Here is a 27,163-nt window from a genome sequence, read left to right on the forward strand (position 1 = left end):
AATATGTAAATTGTGTATAGTCAGTATAAGTCATATTTGGTATATAACAAGACATCCAGTGAACTATAATGTTCAGTAGGCTTTATACAAAGTTGATTATTGATGTTGATTCCTTAAATTATCAATTATCAATTATTGCTATTCCATGTGTAATATCGAGAATGACAAGATTGAAAAACAATAAAAATTTCAAACAATGCACAAACCACTTTCTGCTGTAGAAATTTAGAATATTTTTTTAACCAAAAATGTTAGGATTGTATTTTATACCTTTAGGTTGAAAATGCTTTCCTATCCCCTCCCCCTTTTCCCCTAATCTAATATATTGTAAACTGGAGCTGCGCATTTTGTTTTCATTTTTCTTTCATATCAGGATTGGCATTATCAAAATGTATAGATACTAATTACAAAATATGACACATGATACTGGACTTCTCCCCCTGACCTAACAAGTCCAGGGAACCATGAAATAAGGGTCAAAATCTTAATTTGTCAAATACCCAGGGGCGGATCCAGCCATTCTAAAAAAGGGGGGGTTCCAGCTATATGCTCCTATTCAAATGCATTGATCGGCCAAAAAAAAGGAGATTCCAACCCTCGGACTCTGTCTGATTTAGGAACGTAAAATAAAACCTATGTAGCCTATTACATTATTCACAAACATAGTTTTTACTCTGTCATTTTGTGATCATTCAATGTATTTTTTTCAGCCTACTTGAGATCATAGATTGATTCTTTCCAACAAAAATCTATACCAGTTTTTAAACCTCATTCGTCATTGATTTAAATCATTGTTAATATGCAAGGATTTGCTTATATGTCTACAATTTTCTTATAAAATATTTACAACAAGTCTGCTTTTCATGACCTAATATCACTTTCACCTGTTTATTGAGCTGGATAAAGATTTAATCATGTTTACATAGATTCAACACAGTCAATCAAAGATTTACAGAAGTCAAATATCATTAATCTTTACCAAATACTACCTCTTAAATAAATCTGAATAAGTTATAACAATATTCAATTACAACATGATACAATTGGGATAGAGTTTAGCATTTTCATCCATCAACAGAGGACAAGAATTCCAGGCATTCCCATGCACCCATTTAGTTAGGTGCACATGCCAATACATGTACCTTATTTTCATCAAAAGAATAGGCCATAAACTGCATTGCCTTTGCTAGAGGGCTGACATCAAAGCACACAAATCAACTTTACCTAAAATGCTTAGAACTTGACATAGACATTTAACTCAATCTAGGTCAATGAAGCATGAATAGTAGGTCGCGATCAATTGATTTACTCTAAAAGGTAATCTGTTATCCTAAACTTTAGGAAATCTTAGAAGTATGATTTTAGATTGTAGCAGTGGAGCCAAATGTCACCTTTAATAAAACCCTCAGTTTGATGTACCCAACTCAACAAAAAATGTCTACTTAAATTTCTATTCTTGATCCATTTTACATGTGTGAAGTTTTTGCGTTTAAAATAACAACCAAGATTCAGGCTTTAATTTAACTACAGGTGAGAAAAAAATGTGAATGTGTCAGATAATTCAAATTTAAATTACAGTTCTCTTATGCTTAAATTATGTATACTGTTTATTTAAGTTTGTTTAAGCAACCTTTATCCTGCCAATCTAAATAAAGGGAGATATTGTGTAGATGGTAATATTGTTATATGGTCTGATGGTGAATCATCTTAGTAGATATGATAAAATCAACCAAGAAATATATAACAGAATGGAAAATTTGTAAAGGATCTGTAGAACCATATGTTTCTCCAGCTATTGCTGTTGTCAGAGTTAACATATAATTTTGACCGTTAAACAACACCAAACATTTATCAGTAAAATACAGAAAATATTGTATCTTGCAGTATTTCATTTAATGTGAGACTATGATAATTGCAATGATTTATAATACATTTGAATATCAACTTTTATTATTTGACTATTTCTAAGGTCAAAGCAATGTTATGGATTGTCAAATGTGAATGTTCTGAATGATCTAATGCATGCACAACACCAGAAGCCATCAAAGTATGGGTGTGTACCTATATATAAGCTGCTGTCTTATCCATATTACATATATATCAAATATCTCCTTATTTCATGTGCTTTGTTCGTATTTCAGCAAAATATATTCTTATGTAAACCAATTGTCTGTCAAGTGGTAATTTTTCATCCTTATTTATTGATATATGACCTATTATAGAGAAATGGACAGATGTTAAAAAACAAAATGTTCAGGTTTTCACCAAATGTGCCTTGTGTATTATTTCATTATGTTCACTTGAACAGGTGTGGCTGGACTATCTATACTGATACTGGTATAAGAGATATTGTACAGAGGTTATAAAGACAGTGATATTGTCCTTCTAATAATCTTATACATATATCCCCATACAAATCTACATGATCAGTGGACCACACTAAGTTTCATAGAATCTTTGTTATAATATGTTTAGAAATAAGTTAATTTGACCCTCCCCCTTTATCCTCCCAAAAAAATCAGAACAAGGTAAATGATACAGTGATGAATTTCCTGATTACATACTTATTAGAAATAAGTATTTTTACAAGTTTACAAGTTTACAGCTGTCAGTTTTGACATTAATTCATTGTAATTCTAAACAATTTCCTAAACTTTAAAATATAAGTAAATGAAAGGTCAAACAAACGATACAAAATTAAATACAGTCCAAAATAAAAACCTTTAGTAGCAGAAATTGAAAAAATATATACATATTTTTTGTGACAAGAGGATGAAAAGTTTGGGGTTAAAAGCAAAAAGACAGGTGAAGACAAAACAAAAAGTCACCGACAGATCTATTTGATAAAAATTCACAATAAATGAAAAGTTAAAGCATTACAAAACAACATGAAAAATTGGACCAAATTGTTAAGTGTACAAATAACATATTTGCTACTGAAACATCATTGCATTTTCCAGGGACTAAATTAAACCGTTTCAGTAGAGAAGGAAAATACTGGTAAAAGAATAATAAAATAAATAGGTATTGACTACAACAAACAGGTATTGAATGCTAATATTAATTTCATAATGAAACCTATTAAAATATAAAGACAAAATAAAATCACCATGGCAACTGAAATAATTGACAAATGTTTTCTATTTCATCAAAATGCATCAAATCAATTTTACAACTTATTTTCATCATTTGAATGACAGAATGAAAGAAATATGACATTTAAACTCACATATGATCGGATTATAATACATGTATATATATTAAGTAAAAGTTCAAACAAGCAAACATCATGATTGTCACAATATTAGCCTGTTTATTCTCTTAATTAAAATGATCCTCTATTTTCTCTAATAAATAAGATTAGATAATAATATTCCTTTAGTCATGTTAAAAAGTGCTGTATCTGGAAAGAACAATTAATGCAGAGCGCTTAATTGTGACTTCCATGTGGCATAATTTTTTGAAAGATGTAACAAGTACCTTTCAGCTTGCATTATTTTTGAGTTGTAAAACCAATTACTGTAAACCTTCTAAATTATTTTCATGAACTTGACTGACTCACAAGTAGAAAAGTAACACCAACATTATGAATATACCCAAAAAGAAATTCTTCTCTAATATACATGTACTTTATATGACCTACTGATACAGATCCTGCATGCAATAATAAACGTATACATGTATATTAGACATTACTGTTAATTACGTTATGACATCAAATACTAATCTAATAAACTTGTATGTTGCAATAACATAACAAATCCTGCTTTATTTGTATTCATTGACAAGTAAATATAGGACTGGTGAGAGTCAGTAACAAGACTGTTAGACAATCTTATAGTTCAAGCGTTCTCCAGCATTTCTGAGATGTTTCTAAAATATCCTGCAGGAGTAATTTTGTCCAAAATAACAAGCAAATATAAATATTTTTTTTTAAAACAGGGATATGTGCTTATTCATGTAAGACAACTTTGCCATCTCATACTTTTAAAGTTTTACGTTTCTATGCTCAGTGAAGTGAATTCTCGGACAATTTTTAAAACTTTGACACATCTATTTATATTTGAAATTTACATCAATTATATAACAAATATCATTATACTAAGTTTCAGGTTGATGTGATTGTAACTGTCAAATATAAAATAAAAAAAAAAAACTTACAAACAATGAATACCTCAGTTATTACTCAATATTAATAATCATATTTTTATGAAGAAAGCGATGACTTTTTAGGTACATACCTGTATAAAGGTCAAATTTGAATTATTTCAAAGGTCAGGATCAGTTTTAAAATGTCTCACTTAGAAATGTTAAGAGTATTAAACTGTGTGTCAATACATTTAACAGTGACAATGTACACAAAGTGTACATATATTATGATATATACACTCTTTATTATTCAAAAGGATGTAAAACTTTAGGTAAATTAATTTAAAATTTGATTGAATGGTTCACCTGTATATATGGCTATCACATTTTTGTAAAGAAACTCCATAAAATGATGTTAATCTTAACATCATGTACCCACCCTAGGGTGTAAGTTCATTTTTATCAGTCAAATAAATAAAATCTATTCAAACATTGGAAAATACACCTTACTGATACATTTAAAATAAATGAACAAAATATCCAGTGTACTGACTACATTGGGCTTGTTTTTAAAAGTGGTTCTAGATCTCCTAGGTCATGCCACAATTTATTTAAGAATTGAATGCTTCTTTTTGTAACTTCATTGGGGTGTAAAAGCGTTGACCGAAGTACATTTTATATGAAGCGCAGAAGCGCTTCATTCTAAAAATGTGCACACGGTCAACGCTTTTACAACCCTATGAAGTTACAAAAAGAAGCATTCAATACTTATAATTACATTTTTTAGCTATGATCATGAAAACACGAATTTTATATTTTTATTTATTTAATTCAACTGTGCACTTTATTGTGGGACCACGTGTTATCATGGATGAAAAGTTTTATTGAGTAATGCAATTGCTTAAGGAATAACACATGAAGTGCAGTTAGCCAATCAGAATGAAGTATTATAATGAAACATACATCTAATGTAATTATTATAAAATAATAGTCTACATTTTTTAAACCAATTCCACATTTCAGCAGTTACTTTTCAATCAATCTTTTTAAAGGAATTGTGCACCCGACATTAATTTGATGAATTTTAATGATTGAAAATAATGGAAATTCTTTTTTTTAAAACATTTCCAACATAAAGTTATGTTTTTTTTAAATTAAAAATGGTGCAAGTTGATTAAACAATTGTGACAATCTAAATTACTGTACAAATGTACATGTATATATTTGTATGCAAGGTAATCTAGGATGGTGTAAAAATTACATCTTGGTCTCCATCAAGTTAGAAAAAATACCAACATTGACACATGTACCCCCCTAAAACAGACATCTTCAGTGCAAATGAACGAAAGCGTATAAAAATACACACAACAACTTTTGATCAATGACATGATAATTCTATAAAATACAGAAAAATGTACATTACAAAAGACAAGTCTTACCTTTAAATGTAAAAGTTTAGGTATATAGATCGACACAGATATTGACCCAAGAATGAATTCACTCAAGTTGTCATAATAGTAGTAAATAGCACCTAGTAATTCAACTCATGTCCTGTACAAATTCAAAAGCATGCTATTCTTTTGCTTAAACAATCAATAAATTTAAAAATAAGTACAAAAATCATCCTTTTCAAAAACATGCGTTATAATGTAATGAGATCTAATACTAGACTTGATACATGGATAAGTCATTTAAAAATAATTTCATTTGAGAATAATTATATACATGTACGACTGAAATTTAATCAATATAAGAATAAGGCTGATCTGACTGAGTACTTACAAAGCATTCATTTGTACAATTTCAAATATGTACAATAATTTCATAACTTTTAAATGAATTAATGCACAAGTAAATCAACAGAGCACAAAGTATAAAAGTTTGATATATACAGGTATATTTTATTTAGATTTAAGAAAAAGCAAACCATGATAAAATTAAGTACATGGGTTCAACAACAAAAGTTAACTCACAGGGATAATCCCGGATTGATAGGAACAAATCAAACAGGATATGAAATATCCTTCACAACAAATTTATGGTTTACCCCATCCACAAAAACGGTAAACAAATTTAGTAATAATCATTCAGTAAATGTACCTCATGCATTCAAATTTAAGCAAAATGAATTGGAAACAGTAAAATAAGCATGATACCGTTTGCTACAGAAATCATTGCAAATTATTTTTAAACTATATAGGACGATGTCAAAGTAGGCATCTGGGATAAACAAATTATGAATATTAAACAAAGAAAAGAATAACAACCAAATTTTATTATGGATTTTTACTTTAATTATCACATACGTCAATGGTGAATCATGACATGGTATCATATCACCTATCCTTTTGAACAGAAATAAAATTGACATCTAGTAATAGGCCTATTTAATAACTGTGTATCTTATAATAGGTGATGTTCTGTATGCAAATTTTTACATATTTATTCAGTGTTCACTACATTGAAAATCAAAAATATTGTAGATTAAATTTATTTTTTAAAATTTTATTCAAATAAAATAGGGTTATTGCATGAATATTGGGGAATATTGTTCCAAATAGAATTTTATATTGCACAAGCTTGCGAGTGCAATATATGTTCTACGAGGGACAATATTCCCCAATATTCATGAAATAACCCTTTTATTGTATAGCAATATAGTATTTGAAAGTAAAAATTGGTTTAAACTAAGATGTTTTCGTTGATGAAGTCATGAATTTTGCAGATTTATTGCACTAGTGCAATATTGGAATTTATTGCACACTAACTTTTGGTTACTTTCTGTGGAAAATATTATATTGCTATGCAATAATATCAGATTATTACATGGCATTTTTCATATCGCATGTATTATCAGCCCTAGGTTCAATATCAGCCCAAGAGCCGCATGGCTCGAGGGCTGATATTGACCGAGGGCTGATAATACATGCGATATGAAAAATGACATGTTATGATCTTTTTATCATATGCTTCAACAATGGAGAAAAACAACAGATTCATATAATGATCCTTTTACGTGGTTCCCAAATAGAACTTCAATGAGTGAAAAGTTCACGGATGTCGGTCCCCAAATTTAGTACATTCGATATGAAATCTTTCTATCATATGACTCAACAGAGAAGAAAAATATTTTAATATGGACAAATCGACAAAAATATACATAATAAACACTGTTTGGAAAATCAACTTTTTTATTAAAGTAACTCTTTCTAAATATTGTTTGAAACTTTTAAAAATGCATTTATTTAATAATTTGTTTGTTTGTTTGTTTGTTTTTTTTGTTTTTTTTTTTAATTTTTATTTTACACAATATACTTTCCAGTATCCAAATAATTGTTTTGTACACTACTTTGTAATGTTTTTCATTGAAAACGTAGCATTGAGGTGGATTTTCCGGAATTTACCGAAATATCACTGGAATGCCATGTGATAACGTTACGGAAAGGCATGTGATAACAATCGAAGTATGTGATAAACTTTTCATATCAGCCCGCTAAGCACCAATTCTAAAAATATTGAATTTACGTTAATTTAATGCTATTATCATACAGTAAAAATCATATGTTATTAAGTCTAAGTATATGATAATTACAATTATTGTATGACATTCAAATATGTACTTAATGCCTAGGTTGTCACTTGTAAGGATTATCTTAATTTTTATATCGCATCTTACATTATTTTAATCTGAAAAGGAGCACTGGGGGTAACGATGGGAGCATTGGAAACTCCTTTATTTGGATTTCTTTAATCACATAATTATAAATAATCAATTAAAATCTAGCTGGAACCCCAACTCTAGACACACCGATTGATTGTCAGCTGGTTTCCCTATATTTTGAAATATCTCTCTCTATATATATTAAGACTCCGCTATTACAGAGAGAGATAGTCATGATAGTATAAGATGTAACAGTATATGACAGGAATGACTCTGTTTCAAGCCTAATTGTAAAATGTACATTTCTGTGAATTCATATTACAGAAGGTTTAACAAAGTACCATCAATGATATTTGACAAATGTTGATCATCAAAAATAAAATAATTCAAGTGACGTTTTGCGAAAAATAGGTCAACTGAAACATTTAAAATCTTATTGGGTACTGACCATTCAGAAAGTAATCATTGTATTCTAATTACCAAAAGATCTCTAACAAATTTGCAAGAGTTATAAAAACTAAAATGTTCTTAGTTCAAGGGCTGTAACTCTACCAAATACCAGTCAACTGGAATTTAGGTGTTCAATTAGTTTTAATACTGATTACTCCAAGTTTGTTATAAACTGACAATTTTTAAAAAAGTCAATGAAAATTTTAAAAAAACCAAGTGTATTAAAGATTTCTAATAAATAAGTAAAGATCAGACTGTACTCAAAATGATCATATACCACATGTACATATGTTAGTATGTGTTTCCAAAGAATTTAAAATTCAAGCACTATGTTTACTTACATTTTCTCAAGAAAGTAAATTCACACATTGACAAAATGTTTACATATAAAACTCCAATTTTCTTGTGTGTCAAATTACTATTGAAATGACCCTATACGTCATTATATATAATGCACAATAATGAATGTTTCATAGTAAGACGCCCTAGACGTCACACATCCCAATAATGAATGTTTCATAGTAAGATGAATGTAGCAAGCTGTTGCTGTATTTTTTCGTATCATTTAAAATCGGTAACACTTTACATTGATTGGGCTTTAATATAAGTATGATAAATGTTTTAGAACAGACAAATCTACTTTATTTCATTATACACATACATGTACATGTATGCATGTACAAATAAGTTGCAGTGTGAGCAGGTCACAGTAGATATATAAATGGAAACAATTGTAACACATGCAATTTGAACAGAACTTCAACATAATATTCATTTAAATATAAAGATTTGATGATAGTTTTTCCTTCATTAAAACAATTTTTTAAATGCCAATTTTGACAGCATTGGTAGGTGTATATATGCATTGTATTACAAATGTACTATATTTACTTTAAAATTTTTGTTTTCTATTATGGTACATTAAAACTTGTAAACAGTCATATGTTCTCAGCATCAACAGAAGACATGGGAAAAGTTTATTAAGAATCTATACATAAGATGACAATTATGCAGACCCAAACATCAATGAGACAGCAAGCCAACAAAGAAACAAATCTAGAAATGTGATCTATCTATAGTTCAATGTTTAGGACTTTACTTAAAAAGAATAACAAATGCCTGAGATGTATACTTACATGTATATAAATCAACCTGCCTGAGATGTATACTTACATGTATATAAATCAACCTGCCTGAGATGTATAATTACATGTATATAAATCAACCTCCCTGAGATGTATACTTACATGTATATAAATCAACCTGCCTGAGATGTATACTTACATGTATATAAATCAACCTGCCTGAGATGTATACTTACATGTATATAAATCAACCTGCCTGAGATGTATACTTACATGTATATAAATCAACCTGCCTGAGATGTATAATTACATATATATAAATCAACCTGCCTGAGATGTATACTTACATGTATATAAATCAACCTGCCTGAGATGTATACTTACATGTATATAAATCAACCTGCCTGAGATGTATAATTACATGTATACAAATCAACCTGCCTGAGATGTATACTTACATGTATAAATCAACCTGCCTGAGATGTATAATTACATGTATATAAATCAACCTGCCTGAGATGTATACTTACATGTATATAAATCAACCTGCCTGAGATGTATAATTACATGTATATAAATCAACCTGCCTGAGATGTATAATTACATGTATATAAATCAACCTGCCTGAGATGTATACTTACATGTATAAATCAACCTGCCTGAGATGTATAATTACATGTATATAAATCAACCTGCCTGAGATGTATACTTACATGTATAAATCAACCTGCCTGAGATGTATAATTACATGTATATAAATCAACCTGCCTGAGATGTATACTTACATGTATATAAATCAACCTGCCTGAGATGTATACTTACATGTATATAAATCAACCTGCCTGAGATGTATACTTACATGTATATAAATCAACCTGCCTGAGATGTATAATTACATGTATAAATCAACCTGCCTGAGATGTATAATTACAAGTATATAAATCAACCTGCCTGAGATGTATACTTACATGTATATAAATCAACCTGCCTGAGATGTATAATTACATGTATATAAATCAACCTGCCTGAGATGTATAATTACATGTATATAAATCAACCTGCCTGAGATGTATAATTACATGTATATAAATCAACCTGCCTGAGATGTATACTTACATGTATAAATCAACCTGCCTGAGATGTATACTTACATGTATATAAATCAACCTGCCTGAGATGTATACTTACATGTATATAAATCAACCTGCCTGAGATGTATAATTACATGTATATAAATCAACCTGCCTGAGATGTATACTTACATGTATATAAATCAACCTGCCTGAGATGTATAATTACATGTATATAAATCAACCTGCCTGAGATGTATAATTACATGTATAAATCAACCTGCCTGAGATGTATAATTACATGTATATAAATCAACCTGCCTGAGATGTATACTTACATGTATATAAATCAACCTGCCTGAGATGTATACTTACATGTATATAAATCAACCTGCCTGAGATGTATACTTACATGTATATAAATCAACCTGCCTGAGATGTATAATTACATGTATATAAATCAACCTGCCTGAGATGTATAATTACATGTATAAATCAACCTGCCTGAGATGTATACTTACATGTATATAAATCAACCTGCCTGAGATGTATACTTACATGTATATAAATCAACCCAAGTCCAGATAAAGTTTAGAAACAAGTTATCAGAGACTGTCACAACAAAAACTGTCAACACAAAATTTCAAGAACAAAAACAATAATATGAACAATGACATCCGGTTAAAAAGGAAAATTAATCTTTTTTGCATAAATGTAGATATCAAATATACATGTACAAGCAGTGTACACAATTTTTCAGCAATAATCTGTCCATTACATTCATGAGGATATATATATTAAGGTTGGGTATCAATAAAAAATATATACAAAAGTTGTGTAGACAAAAAAAATGGTCACACTATAGTACTTGTCATTTCATACTTATTTTATGTCCATCTGCATAGATATGGTGGTGAAAAAATAACTGTTAGAAGATGTTATCTAAATAACAATGACCTTTAGATGATTAAATGCATGTTTATGATACAATTTGTATCCAGAGGAAAATTCTAACCAATATCAGCCCTCAGGTCTTTGAACCTCTGTGTGATGTGGTTTGCCTTATCAATTCATTCATATTTTTCTGTGTATTTTACTATTTTACTTAGAAACAAAATGAAAGCAACATGTAAAAAGAAAAGAATAGAAATTTCTAACCATACCACTTAATACAGAATTTTATCCAACAAAAAGTCCACACATTACCCATATCGTCTAGAATAGTCATTTGAGAAGCTTAACAAGATGTCACCATCTAAACATGACCCTAAACCTATATTAACTTCTAAACTTCTATCATTGTCTATGGTTTCTCCCGTTATTATATCAAAGTATCATTTACAAGATCAATATTGAGAATAGAGATATGATCTATCCCTGTCTATTTACATACAAATATAAATAACTTGTAATCAAATGCTAGGTTAAATCATTTATAAGATTTCCAAATTCTTTCTAAGATTTTCAAAACTAGTATTATATGAAGCTGGTAGTTTTCCACAGTTAACATTTTGCATTGTTTTTTTTTTTTCATTATTATTAAATTTTAACAACATACATGTATATATATACATGTGTATATAAATATATATACATAATACCTCTGTCTTCAACGCTTATAAGATTGTTAATTACAAATGTACATGATGTAGGTCATAATAAACATAAAGCAACTATTTTGTTGCATTAGTTCTAAAGACACATTTTGTGGGATACCCAGTGGCGGATCCAAAGGGGGGGGGTCTGGGGGTTGGAACCCCCCTTTACTATGGGTTGGGAACCCCCCTTTAAAAATGGCTGGATCTGCCACTAGATACCATCTCAGAATGTATATTTTTTAAGCCGTAACTGAAAAGAATAACACAACAGTCAAGGACAACAGACTATTGTTAGAAACTTCAAGCCCACAAGGCATTTGAATATAAGAAATACATAAGACACCTCTTCTTCCTTTTGGAAAATAAGCATCCCTATTCATGACTCTCTTTCATTTTATCAGAGAAAAAAAGACCAATAAAACTTTTGTGGTTAGAATGAAATATACAATTACACAGATTGTATTTTCCACTGTAAATCTCTACTTAACATATTCATTAGAGTTTAGCACTGAGAAATTACTCATCTAACAATATGTTGCCTTAACATACATTTACATTTATACATATTATTTCATCTGAAATAAATGTGTAAAAATTTCAAAATGGCTACATTTTCTTTGGTAATTTCACAAATTATTATTTTAGTTTTCTCTAATTCATGCTTTTATAGCTCACTATGCGGTATGGGCTTTGCCCATTGTTGAAGGCCGTACGGTGACCGAAAATGTATAGTTGTTAATGTCTGTGTTATTTTGGTCTGTTGTGGATAGTTGTCTCATTGGCAATCATACCACATCTTCTTTTTTATATTGTTAATTACATGAATCACAAACATATTTCATTCTCAATTTTATCATATCATTTAAATCAGAGTAGACCAATTTGATAAAATTCTGTTAAAACACAGATTATAAGACATGTTAGAGAAAAACATTCGAACACATGCATGCATTGTAAAATATCAAATCAACTCAGCTTTAGTGTTGGTCATTTGGTAATTGTATCTTAAAAAGCATGGAAAACCTTGCATTTTAAATCTTGTAAAATTTAATCCAGGATGGAGTCTTATGGATTGTGTTATAAACCGAGTACAAGTTTTATACTACATACATGTATTTAACTACAATGTATCTACAAAATGTACCTTTTATGTACATGTATCAGCAGAAAGAGAGAAGTTCTTTTCAAAGAAATAATATAATATCATTATGTAACCTTTATAGCTTCTTGTTTGGTGTGAGCCAAAGCTCTGTGTTGAAGAAAATACTTTGACCTATATCAGTATACTTTTACGAATAGCCACTTGGACATGTTGGATAGAGAGTTGTCTCATTGGCACTCATATCACATCTTCTTATATCTAAATTATTCAGTCTAATTGAAATAGACAACTCATAACTATATGCATACGCAAAAGGACAGTGTCGTATATAATTTAAACATGTTCAAAGTTTTCTGTAAGTTTGTACCGGTAGCATACACAATGTCTCCATTCAAGGCTTCAGCAACAGGTATAGTACTCACTATTTTTACCCTAAAGTTCTTAATCTAATAATTACAATTAGATCACTATCCTGTATTACAATCAAGATACATGTAACCTTGACCACAGCTCCCATTTAACAAAATGTCCTTTTCTGTATGCAACTCAGATGAAAATGTTAAATCTAATTTAACAGACTTCAAATGATTTTCTCTTTTTTATTTCGTTATACCAGCATAAATGTTTTCATCTTTTCTTTTATCTGAATTTCATTAAATATACATTGTAAATTATAATTAAACCAAATTTAAAGCCTGGTTTTTAGTGAATCAGGTAATGCATAATTATTATCCATTGATCAGACAGGTTTCTGCTAGGGATGACATAAAAAAATCAATGAAGGATAAACAACTTAATTCAAATAGTTTGGGGTGGGGGTCAAAATTGCTGCAAGTTTTGTTTAATTGACATCGATTTTAAATATATCCTTATTGGTCAATCAATTTTTCCCCAAATTAAGTTAAGAGGAGGGTAGGGGGCCAGGTCAGTGAAAAACTATATGAATGAAGTTTTTTATCCTACATTGAACTTTCTATGTTGTCCCTTAACTAAATCTGTCAGGAGGATGTCTGTGAATACGATCTACATATATACTACAACAACATGGGTCACCAGGCAAAGTCAGTAGCCACTATACTAAGGCAGCAACCATTTGATTTTCTGGGGGGGGGGGGGGGGGGGGGGGGGGCTATGGTTTTTTTTGGAAAAAAAAGTTTGTTTCCAGTTTTTGGAGAAAAAAATAATTTGTTTTTGATTCTGAGAAAAAAAAAATTGTTTGTTTCACCCTCAGCTGCCACTATATGTAATGCTAAAAATAAAATTGAAAGAAAAAAATTGTTTTCGACTTGTCGCGAAAAGAATAGATTGTTTTTCGCCGCAGGCGAAAAAAAAAATTTGTCCAGAAAAAAAAAACATAGCCCCCCCCTAGAAAATCAAATTGTTGCTGCCTAAGTGCCCTGCTTTTTATATCTAAACCACAGGGTGTCCAGTTGGGCATATATTCTGAGAATCATACTTTTATCTATATTATTTATTATTTATATAATATTAAATAATAATTGCTGCCTATTAAAATTTGTTCTGGAATTAGAGATGTGACACTGAAACATTTTCTGTCTTCAACAACCATAATCAGTAATAGGTTTTTTACAGGAACTTGTTTCTTTCCATGAGAAGACCCACTATCTCCCCACTATTAACGTTTTTTAAATTAAAGTTAGAAATTAATAAAAGAATTGGTCCTTCCAATATTTCAAAATTATTTCATAGTTATCTGTTATTTCAGTGGTGTTTATTTTTTGTGTAAAGTTTTTCTGTTTATATTTTAATGTATGACAAATTTCTAAAAATTTATTGATTTCCCGATCTTCGCTTACTTTCCACATCTGTATTCGACGCTCATGAAAATAACCATCTTTAAAAGGTAATAACTGTGTTTCTTTTCAACTAAACTTACCATACGAAGTAAAAGAATAAACTTTAGATCTGATTTACATGATTTGTCTGATCGATGATCATAGTTACACATACGCAGGAAGCCATATTGAAAATAAATGAGGTCACAGGGTCAATTTCTATCACTTTTACTAACACGAGTTATCGCTCTTTGGTCGTAATAATACTTATCAATTAAAAAAATCTCTCGCCCTATATTAACTAAATGAATATATATTAATTTAACAATGTTACATCACATCAGTAAACATAGTGTGACTATATAGGTTCACTTTTAGCCAAATATAGCCTTGAAGTTCAATTTTTCATATACCAGAGTCGCTTCAAATTTAGTGATAAAAATATGAAAAACTAAATAAAAAATAGCGGTTACACAATTATGCTTTTAAAACTCAGTTTTGATTCAGTTTTTACCGAAAACACATTAACACACAATTGATATTTTTTTATATTGTAGGTCTATGCACTGTTTTTTTTTTCTTCTTCTTCTAATATTTCTTTTCATATTTTTATCACTAAAATTCAAGCGACTGTGCATAGACCTACAATATAAAAAAGCCATTATTTCCTAATAACGGTATTTTCAGTAAAAACTTATTTTTAAAAGCATAATAGTGTAACTGGAGAGAGAGAGACTTTCTAAAGTACATAAAGTCTCCCTAGCTGAACCGGAAAGTTAAGGTAGCTTTGATCCAAATTTCAAGGGTTACTATTTAAGGAAAAGTCAAAGATATCATACATGTAGATAAGGCGAAAGATTGGTGTAACCCTTTTCAAGTCGCAATGGTTACATATCGTATGCCTGAAAACATATCAGCAATGCACTTCCCTCTGTAGACTTGCTGTCGGCGGGACACATGCATATGTCCATATTTTTAATTTATGTCTGCAACTGTTCAAAAGTATATCTCTTTCTAATTAAACTTAAAAGAACGAAAAACACTTAAAACTAAAGCAAGAACACATGAATGCCTTTTAAACTAAACCAAGGCTGATCTCAGGTTCTCCTGAAGGGTTAGCGAATCCTGTTCCACATGGTACCCATCGTTTAGCTCATGTTAGTAAACATTCGGTGTTAAGTCTAATTCAGCGATGTCACATTCGAGGAAAAGAGTACATATTGTGGTGTAAAAAATTTGTAAATTATACGACGAGATATGTTCGTTCGTCAATATCATTGTCATCTCTAACATATCTAAACAATTATATTACCAAAAAAGTAAAATCACAAAAATACTGAACTCCGAGGAAAATTCTAAACGGAGAGTCCTAAAGCAAATAGCAAAATCAAAAGTTCAAAAAAATCAAACGAAATGATTACAACTTCCATATTTCCCGACTGAGTAGAGGCATTTTCCTGTGTAGAAAATGGTGGATTAAACCTGGTTTTATAGCTAGCTAAAAATCTCACTTGTATGACAGTCAAATAAAATTCCATTATATTGACAACGATATGGGAACAAAACAATTAAACAGACATAATAGGTAAAAATTACCGTCATAAATAGGGGTACATCAGTCAACATGGTGTTGTAATCTTAATCACGACAAAAAGAAGCAAATATCACAACAGAAACAAATAAAAGGGCATATAATGGACAATGCCCATAATGAAAAAAAAACAAACAAAAGACAAGAATGCAAAAATTTACAATAGCACAACAACACAATGACAGGATCAGTGGATGTACATATACCGAGCTCCGTCAAATGTATACTGCCAAAATAGGCTAAACAGTAAAAGTAATTATTTACAAAGATAAGTAAAAGAATACTATAACTTGTTATCAAGATGATAAACAACGTAAGTACCTTATAATTGTTTGTCGGAAAAGAATTCATGTTACATTATGCGTAGTAACACACGAGTCGGAAGTTAAACACCATCCCTCTATCAATTCTAACTGCGTATACATTTCAAATACAACAGAAAATGTAAACATTTTATGAAATTCATATTTGAAAGAAGTCTATTTGTGGTAAGCTAAATCTGTTATAATCTGGTATAATGTAATGATGGATTAACTTTAAAAGGTAACAATAAAAAATTTTTTTAATGAATAGGACAGTAACTTTTAATTTTTCATCTAACCTTTGCAGAAAATATACTTACATCAATTTACTATATGAATACAGATTTTACTCCTGACTTAGGAAAGCAAACAACTCATTCAAAAATTATATGCAATGATGTTCTATCTTATAGAATAATTGTTTACCGTGGAGACATTTTATCCAACCGCCTGCCGAGATGACGCGGCCATTTGGACTGATCATTATTGGGGTTCGTAAATTAGGTAAGCTTTGTATAATAAACCAATTTCTATATAAGTGATCGGATCTCTGAACATATGATAGAACCTATCATTTTTGAAAAATAGCTGCATATGTCCGATCTATCATATATCGCCGATCGAACCTTAGTATAGATAGGGCATGACTTGTTCTCAACAGAACTGGTAACAATGCATGTTCGAGAGACTTTACGTAATACCGATTTTTTTTTAGAAGCAATGAATTTGAACATGACCATGCACATGGATGAATAATAATATGCCCTCATCTTTACAACTTTTGATCCCTTACTTTTGAATAGGTTTATAATTGACTGTGCGATGAATTCAAGACATGACCATTTTTAAAAATGTAAACCAAATGCTTTGTATATGCCCTATATGGATATATCCAGTCTGCCAAATGATAGCCCGAAACACTGCTATTCAGTGGGTTAAACCTAAAAAAACGTTAAAAAATGTTTCTTTTAAAAATATAACATTAAAAGTAATCCTATGCAGTAAAATTGAGAATGGAAATGGGGAATGTACCAAAGAGACAACAACCCGACCATAGAGCAGACAACAACAGAAGGTCACCAACAGGTCTTCAATGCAACGAGAAATTCTCGCACCCGGAGGCGTCCTTCAGCTGGCCCCTAAACAAATATATACTGGTTCAGTGATAATGAACACCATACTAAACTCCAAATTGCTAACAAGAAACTAAAAGTTAAATAATACAAGACTAACAATTTAAAGGCCAGAGGCTCCTGACTTGGGACAGGCTCAAAAAATGCGGCGGGGTCAAACATGCCCGTGAGATCTCAACCCCCACCCCCTAATACCTCTAGCCAATGCAGAAAAGTAAACGCATAACAATACGCACATTAAAATTCAGTTCAAGAAAAGTCCGAGTCTGATGTCAGAAGATGTAACTACGGCGCGCCGAATGGGACTCTTGTGATTTTGTACTCGAAATTCAATTTTGTACGGACAAAAGTGAGTTTCGTTCAACAAAAATGAGTTCAGTTTAACAAAATTTGTAGCATACTACAAATTTAAAATTTTGTCATACAAAATTATCTTTCAGTGGACAAAAGTTACTTTTGTCATGACAAAATTCATTTTTGTAACACAGACTTTACTTTTGTTACCTAATTTGAAAATTGGGCGACAAAAGTCAATTTTGTATGCAAATTTGTTTAGTTTGGATTCTGTGAACTAATTTGCATACAAAATCGACTTTTGTGAGACAAAATTGACTTTTGTGAGACAAAATTGACTTTTGTGAGACAAAATTGTCAATTTGTCTCACAAAAGTCAATTTTGTCTCACACAATTGACTTTTGTGTTTTAATTTCCATATCAGGTAACAAAAGTCAATTTTGTATACAAATAAGTTTATATTTGCATACCTTTTTGACAAAATTGACTTTTGTCATGACAAAAATGAATTTTGTTAACAAAAATGAATTTTGTCATCACAAAAATGAATTTTGTCATGACAAAAATGAATTTCTACATAAAACTAAGTTAAAACAAATTTGAAGTTCAGGCATAGCTGATCTAATTCGCATTTGGCACAAAATTTTGGAAATAAACTCCTCATATTTACTAGGCTTGAATTATCGTACGTATTTGCGTCAGACGCGCGTTTCGTCTACAAAAGACTAAGACTCAGTGATGCTCAAATAAAAAAAATCAAAAAGGCCAAATACAGTACGAAGTCGAAGAGCATTAAGGACCAAAAGTTCCTAAAATTTTTGCCAAATATAGCTAAAGTAATCTATTTCCGGGGTAGAAAATTCTTAGTATTGAAAAAAAAAATCTAAGTTTTGTTAACAGTTAATTTATAATTATAACCTTTTCAAAGATAATTCATGTCAACACAGAAATGCTGACTACTGGACGTGTTTTCATTAATCTCCAACTACATTTCCGTCTGAGTGCGACTGATCAGTATTCTGTAGCAAATCAAATAATAAGCCTGGAAGGTCTCACTGAACCTGGTTTCACATGGTGGGTGATTTATGTATATTAAGTGAAGCATACTCTGTCGACCCACCTGGTCCTGCTATGTTTGATTTCATGCCATTTTCTCTTTTTATTTTTGTCTTGGTTTATTTAGTCCAAATACCAGCTTTGAATATCTTTAAGCTACTGTATTCTCCTAATTCCGTGAGTTTCACCAGAGCTTGCTTTAGTTTCAAGTCATCCTTGAAATAAAGCTCTTTACAACTACTCAAGACAATACCAGTTCATCAGCTAAAGGAAGCTTCTTGTTCACTGGACGAAGTTTGTGTGGAAAATTGTTTGATTATGCCTTTTAACAAGGGCTATTACACGAAAGGTTTTGCATCATCTTGGTTGATGAAATTTTATTTCGCAGTTACCTTTCCTTTTTTTTTCAAGTACTCATCTGAATATCTTAAATTATATTTTTTGACTAGTTCCACTGAAGGAATCTAAAATCAATGTGACAGTTCAGGGTTTTATAGCCAATGTAGAATGCCAACTGACCTACAAGAATGAAACTACAGAACCGATACAAACCAGTTTCGTTTTTCCGATGGATGATATGTCAGCTGTATACAAGTTTGAAGCTGACATTAATGGAAAGCACATTATCGCAGAGTGTCAGGAAAAGGAAGAGGTGAGGTACTCTTTTTTTGGAAATTAAACATGACAGTACATGTCTAGCAAAACAAACATTTCTACAATAAACTATATCAAATTACCAAAAAGTACAAATATCAAACATAATGTCATAATATAGTTTTATGTTTTATATAAAATAACCACACCGAATAGTGTCTAAATCACTTCAACAGATTTATATAAGTTTACCTTAAAAGGGATATGTTTTCTTGCAATCTGCCGGCAAACTATAACTTAGATAGGTCAACCTTTTAGTTTTTGTCTACCTACAGACTGTTGAAATATCTGTTTCTCTCTGTTTATCTGTTTATATTTTATATGAAACGACCACACCAAATAGTGTCTAAATCATATCAACAATTTTATATGAAAATCATATTAAAAAGGATTTGATTGAAAACTGAAATAGATTTCTGGCAATCTTGTTTTTATGATGTTGTTTAATCCACAATTATTTGTTTTCAAATTGATAGGAAAAAAGAAATGCGTATTATAATGTTTACAAAAATCGAAAACATTTCACGCATTCATTCAAAATAAACGGATCTACTTTATTTCTGCACCAGATGCGCCTTCCGACAATTAGTATCTCTTTGAAAAACATAAACTTAAAGATCGAAAACAAACTGACAACGCCATGGCTAACAAAAAAAAAAGACAAACAGACAAATAATAGTTCACAAGACAAAACATACAAAACTTAAGACTCAGCAACACGAACCCCACCAAAAACTTGGGGTGATCTCAGGTGCTCCGGAATGGTAAGCAGATCCTGCCCCACATGTGGCACCCGTCTTGTTGCTCATATTATTACAAACCCGATAAATAGTCTGATTCAGTATGAACATTCGTGAAAAGGGAATGGGATTGTAGTTAAGACATATATCATCTGTGAAACGGTTATTTCATAATTGGCAACTAACTCGTGATGTCGTCCGTACAATTTACGAAGGGATGACTTCCACTCCACCATTTGGAACTCTTGGTTTTATAGCTACCTTGTCACATCAAGGAAATCATGATAAGGAATACAAGCCCGGAAATATCGTATCAATTGCGAGATATATACCCCGTATTCAGACGCTGCTGGAATGTTGTTACATAGAAATGTTAAAAATTGGGATGCTGAAATCCTCACTTTTGTCGTAAAGTTTTGTTTTCAACCGACCCTCATTGCCAATTTATAGATGTAAGTCAAGATACGAGGCAGAATTAATTGTATCTGTTATATCCTTTATCTCTAGTTAGATGGGATAGATGCATTTAACATGGTCACCAAATTTTGATTTTTTAAATGAGAGAACATCATCTATATCGCGGAAAGTAAAGTTAAAAGATATTGCTAAGTTCACCGTAAGAAGTTCCTGTATGAAGTCAGCCTCATAATAATAAAGGAATATTCGGCAAGAAGAGGGACACAATAGGTTCCCATTGGAATGCCGCAGTTTGTTGAAAAAACATTTCTTCCAAACGTAACAAATATGCTGTCAAGCAAGAAATCTAGCAACTTGATAATGTCAGTTTCAGAGAATATTTTGTTCGAATCAGAGTGATTCTTTACAAAGTAGAATTTATCCCTCCCTAAGACAAGATATTTGTATCTACGTTGGCCATTCTTTTTTTAAACATAGCAGTACCAACTCTTTCAATGTGGCTTTGATTTTGGAATGGAGAATACTTGTGTAAAGTCTAGAAAAATCAAATGGTTTCATACTATTGCACGATGAAAGAGTCTTAGACTGTATGTACTTTAAAATATCTTTGAATTTTTTTAGTATCATAAGTTACTTTGCAGGCCAGACGAACCTACGATGAAGCAATTTCTCATGGACACACGGCAATGTTATTAGAGGAAGACGATACAGCCGGTGACATCTTTGAATGTAAACTTGGCAATCTGCCAGGAGGAGAGACAGCCTTATTAACTATGAGTTACGCTGTTGAATTATTATATCATCCAGGAGGAGCAGTTAGGTTCACATTACCTACAGTTCTTAATCCTAGATACATGCCAGGTGAAACAAACAGAAAACATTGACGTGCACGTCTTGTTGTTTTTTCCTTATAATCCATTGGGTAAAAAAACCCAAAAGACTCATATTCGCTTCATTTGAACTTTGTTGGGCATTCCCCCATTGACGAATCCAATTAAGATATATACATAACTCTGCTTTCGTCATACTTCATCTCGTATGAATTATAACGAAATCAAAGTTCTATATTTTAACTATATTTTCCCATTGATAACACACTTCATGTTTGAAATCTACATTTGATTAATCGCGTAATTTAAGAAATAATTGATGCAAGCTATACTTTATGTATGTAGTTTTAACATGTGTAGGCATTATATTCGTGATTATTTTTGCCCGAACGATATTGAGGGATAAAACAACACGAATATAATGCCTAGCCATGTTAAAACTACAATAAAGTATAGCTTGCATCAATTATTTCAATTCTGATTAGGACAATTAAGGTAATTTCTATGTCCGATGTGTATAAGGGTAAAGCGATTGTATAGGCTCTTCCATGAACCTCCCTTTTTCGTTTGTAAAGAAGCAAAAGGCTGGCACTGGGATTTTTCAGAGGGAGGAGTTTTGAACAGCCAGCACGAACGGTTGTCGTATCGAGGTCAAATATGTCAATTTCGGAATGCAACACATTACAGTCATAACAAATGAATTAGTAACAACATGTGCATCATTTAAGAGTTTGGAAGTGTTTTAAGTTAATGAAATATATTAAATGCATGCCAATTTGATAAAATTCATTATTCTGCAGTAGTCAATGTACGCATGTGTAAAAACAAATTATTGAATTTAGAGAATGGGTTTATTCATAAAGCGAAAGAAGCACGTCATATTAGAATTAAATACAAAGTAGGTGTTAATTAACAATTTATTTATTTAGACCGATTTTTTTCATCACCTTTAGATTTCTGTGAAGTCACGATTTCCTGAACTGTTGATTACGTTTTCTTCATTTTCTTTTTTTTTTCTTTGAAAGCCCAAAACTTTTTAAAACTTGTTATGTTGTTCACCCGTAGTTGAGGCTGTAGTTGACAGACGTGCCATAAGAAGCCAGCCTTCTGCTGGGGAAATTGATATCAAATCTCCCTGTATTCTGAAGTTTAAAAGCACCATCACAGGACGGTATAGAATACATTCTGTATCTAGCTCCAAAGATAAGCTGAATGTAACCTACAACAAATACAAGACATCAGCTGATGTAAGTAGCATATATTATCTATGAGAGCAAATGAATCAGAAGACACTTCATGCAAAACTCTGATTTCTTACCCAACTTTGACTATTAATGTATCTTTTTGACTTTTTGATTCATAAGCCCTTCAATGATTTAATATGCTTTGAATTTAAACATATTTTGTATTTTGGACTATAGGGCATCATTGGAGAGACATTTTTTGTCGAAAATCCGCATCTGGTGCAGGAAATTTGGTATATCGTTTACCTTTAATAATTATTTAAACCACTGAGCCTATGCCACTGCTGGTGAACGTTTCGTCACCGAGGGTATTACCAGCCCAGTAATCAGCACTTCAGTGTTGACATTAATATCAAATATATATATATATATATTTCCTGTTTACAAAAGTATTAATTTTTCGAAATACTAAGGATTTTCTTTTCCCAGGCATAGATTACCTTAACCGTATTTGGCACAACATTTTGGAATTTTGGATCCTCAGTGCTCTTCAATTTTGTATTTGTTTGGCGTAATAACCATTTAGATCTGAGGGTCACTGATGAGTCTTATGTAGACGAAACGCGCGTCTGACGTATTACATTATAAGCCGTATACCTTGATAAACTAATTATATGGTTTATGTTATTATCAGATATCAATATACGATACAGGTATGTATCATACAGTTCATTCTCTCAATATTGGCTTAATTATTTGTTTATTTGAAGAAATTGAAAATTTATAGAAAACAGAAAAAAATCATTAGCAATAAAAATTACATCGTATACATGGATTGAAAGTGTCGGGCTTAACAAAGTTCTGGTAAAAAAACTGAGGGTCGGATTGAAATTCTAGTATATTAGCTGCTGATGTTTTCACTATTATCTCTTTTTCTTCACATATCAAATAATGACAATTGTGCTGGACAAGGGGTTAGAGTAAACAGATTACGAAAGAACGTACAACCATATAAGACAATAATAATGTCTACAATCATTTTTATAACACGCAACTGATACATTTATTGATATCTTTCAGATTCACCTAGTCAGTTCCTTCAACTTTTACCATGACTTAACTTTTGACATCCATTATGAAGATCCATATAAACCTGAGGTTCTAATTGAATATGGAGATCCATATGGAGGTATAAACTTTAAAATCATTTATTAACTAGGTCATGTTGAGAAAACCTAAGATACTAGATTATAGATTTATATTTCTGTATTTTATTTGAACTTTAAAAATTTTAATATTTTTTTTTTGCATAACATTCATAACGCTTTATGATTCGCAAAACTAGTTTATTCAAGCATAAAGAACTTGAAAGATTGAAATAGCTAATCCTTTTTCATGCATGTGTTTTTTCCGGCCATCGATTTTTTGTATAAGTGTTCAGTTAGGTAGACAAATCGAGTTTCCGTATGTCTATTTTTTTTTATTGTAGACGGTATGCAGAAAGAAGATTTATTAATGGTTAACTTCCTGCCACAGTTTCCAAGTCACGGTTCAGCTTTTAACAGTAAACGAGAGTTTATATTTGTAATAGATCGATCAGGTACGTTACTTGATAACTGTCATCCTGCATATAATTTTTTTTATTAATATCCAAAAACTAGTATGAGATTTAAGACAAGTAAGAACAAAACAAAAATATTTATTGTTCAAATTAAGGGTCTTTGATGAGGGGGGGCAAGGGGGGTCCCAATAACAGCAAAACAGCAAATTGATTTGGCTTATAACAGATAACAAGGAATTAAAATGGACAAAAACAGATAACAGTAAATGAAATGTTAAAATAAGTCGGGTCCTTGACAAATCCAGTATTTCCTATTACGGGTTTAATCCTTTGTAATGAATTCCATTTTCTATGAACATGTTTTTAAAATTATGTATCTAGAATGTGTTTACTACTCAATATATTTTTATACGCTCGTTTACGAGACGTATTATGGAATACTGTTGTCCGTCTGTCGTCAACATGTCGAACATAATTCTCCAACACTCTTTAACCTATTAGTTGCATAAAACTTTGGGAAATTGTCTATATCTATTGACTTGAGCTCCCCTTCGTTTTTTTATATATTTCAGATTTTAGTTTTCTGTGTAATTGGGTTTTATTTAATAATATGGTGTTTTTTTTCTTCATTTTTCTGATAATATCTCAAAAATCCTTTCACAAATGCAAGGAATTTTAGTTAATTGTTTATATCTATTAACATAAGCTCCCTTTCAATTTTAGATTTTAAGTTTCCGATTTAAGGGGTTTGTTTTATTAATTAAAAAGGGGGGATTTTCCAGTTTTCGGACATTAACACAAAAACGTTTTTTTATACATATCTGATATCATCATGACATAAAGAAGTTATCGAATATTTCAAAAAGGGCGACTGGCATATCATGCGCTCATGGCGTATATGTTTATTTGTTATAGAATAATTTGTTCAGGATTTATTGTTATACAGTTATAGAAACTCACACATGCTTGTAATTTAAATAGTGTTACTGTAATAAAATTAAGAATTGAAATGAGGAATATGTCAAAGAGACAAAAAAGATATCTAGTAAAAATTCAAGGGCAGTATTGGTATCAACGCAGGTCCAATTGCCATAGTTCTTGTGTTTGTTGCTACTAAAAAATGACCTAAAAGAGTTTGAATATATATACTAATAAATGCCCATTTAATGAGGTGTGTGAATTTTTCTTAATAAAACTATGAGGCAAAGTGGTATATAGGGTATAGAAAAATCAAAAGCACCAATTATAAGCATGCAATTTATCAAGTACCTCGAACCAATGTTCACACTCCAAAAGTAATTTATTCCAATATTTTCAAAGGCTTAATTTGAACAATTTTTTATCAGGCTTTTGATTGCACCAAGTGTACTAGTAAGTTAAATACATAATTTAGTAGGGGAACAATGGATTGAAGAATTAAGAAATAAATGTTTGTTTGTAATTAGCTATGTGCAGCTTCGGAACCCAGTACATGGTTGGGACTTTCATTGTACAATGTGTTTGATTCTGCTTTGAAAAGAATCACATAGCTGAATCTATATACCATAGTATATAAAAGGCTAACTGGTCCTTCATTGAGATTCTTGTCAGATATTCCTGGCCATATGTGTTCCTTTAATAAGATAATTCTAAATACATGTTCCAAAAAAATGGAATTTATTACAAAGGAATCAAAATATATACTGATATTGTCCTGGACCTCACTTCTGTGATGGGTATATGTTAATGGAATCCTGCTCCGAATAAGGGACCAACATATTAGTAGTGGTAGACCCCAATGTCCAATGATCTTCAATTACTACCGAAAAGTTGCTCTAAAAAAAGTGCTAACAATTCAATTTTCAATAACAGTTAACAGCAAATACATTATCACAATAACAGATAACAATAAAACTAAAAGCCCAATAACAGCTAACAAAGAATAAGACAATAACAGCTAACAGCAAATACATTTTCAGAATAACAGATAACAAAGAATTAAATTGCCCCATAACAGCATAACAGTTAAACCCCTTGCCCCCCCTCTTTGATGGACAGAATGACATTCATACACAAAACAATACAGTTTTTTTTATCAAAAAAAAATCTTCATCTGATATAAATCATTTACATTTTATTTCAAGCAAGGACCAGAACCATGAAATAGTTGAAATAGTCATCGCTATTTAGTATACTAATTCTCGTTGTGTCTGACATTTATGACATTTTATAATATAATTTCTTAAATTTCTTTCGGACAGACAAATTTATGAGAAATATTGTTTATCTCTTTAAAAAATATCCCTTTAAGATGGAAATGTTCAATCATTATGGTATAAACAATCCTTATAACTTTGTAGTTGTGTGAACTTAATTTAAGAACAATTTGTAGCAATAAAGTTCAACATCAATAAAAATAACATTGGAAATGACATCAATTTTAGAAAGAAAAAATCAAAATCAAAGACATAACTTATAAAACTAGAGTATCACGGTCCCTATCGACAACCAGGCTGATCCTAGGTGTTCGTAAGCGCATACAGATCTTGCTCAAAATGTGGCACCCGTCG

At 30.9% G+C, this 27,163-nt stretch overlaps 2 protein-coding genes across 11 annotated transcripts in view; one reads left to right on the top strand and one right to left on the bottom strand.

The window, feature by feature from the left end:
* LOC143073125 (phospholipid-transporting ATPase ID-like) overlaps positions 1 to 15,039 on the bottom strand; it is a 68,186-nt gene extending 53,147 nt beyond the window's left edge. For 2 of the 5 annotated variants that reach the window (XM_076248452.1, XM_076248448.1), the window contains exon 1: positions 14,953 to 15,039. The gene's annotated coding sequence lies outside the window, so the exon portion shown is untranslated. Of the gene's footprint in view, positions 1 to 5,528; positions 5,643 to 8,541; positions 8,561 to 14,952 lie in introns of those variants that run through there. The other 3 variants (XM_076248450.1, XM_076248451.1, XM_076248449.1) reach the window with 3 other exon arrangements.
* A 1,782-nt stretch (positions 15,040 to 16,821) lies between these two features.
* Positions 16,822 to 27,163, top strand: part of LOC143073127 (von Willebrand factor A domain-containing protein 5A-like) — a 28,482-nt gene continuing 18,140 nt past the window's right edge. For 5 of the 6 annotated variants that reach the window (XM_076248453.1, XM_076248458.1, XM_076248457.1 and 2 more), the window contains exons 1-7: positions 16,822 to 16,930; positions 17,158 to 17,248; positions 19,678 to 19,880; positions 21,681 to 21,900; positions 22,935 to 23,116; positions 24,134 to 24,242; positions 24,543 to 24,653. In XM_076248453.1, coding sequence (XP_076104568.1) covers positions 16,898 to 16,930; positions 17,158 to 17,248; positions 19,678 to 19,880; positions 21,681 to 21,900; positions 22,935 to 23,116; positions 24,134 to 24,242; positions 24,543 to 24,653 — 949 coding nt within the window. In that variant the 5' untranslated portion in view covers positions 16,822 to 16,897. Of the gene's footprint in view, positions 16,931 to 16,960; positions 16,986 to 17,157; positions 17,249 to 19,677; positions 19,881 to 21,680; positions 21,901 to 22,934; positions 23,117 to 24,133; positions 24,243 to 24,542; positions 24,654 to 27,163 lie in introns of those variants that run through there. The other variant, XM_076248459.1, reaches the window with a different exon arrangement.

The sequence above is a fragment of the Mytilus galloprovincialis genome, chromosome 4 (genome assembly GCF_965363235.1).
Source record: "Mytilus galloprovincialis chromosome 4, xbMytGall1.hap1.1, whole genome shotgun sequence".
Classification (NCBI taxonomy): domain Eukaryota; kingdom Metazoa; phylum Mollusca; class Bivalvia; order Mytilida; family Mytilidae; genus Mytilus; species Mytilus galloprovincialis.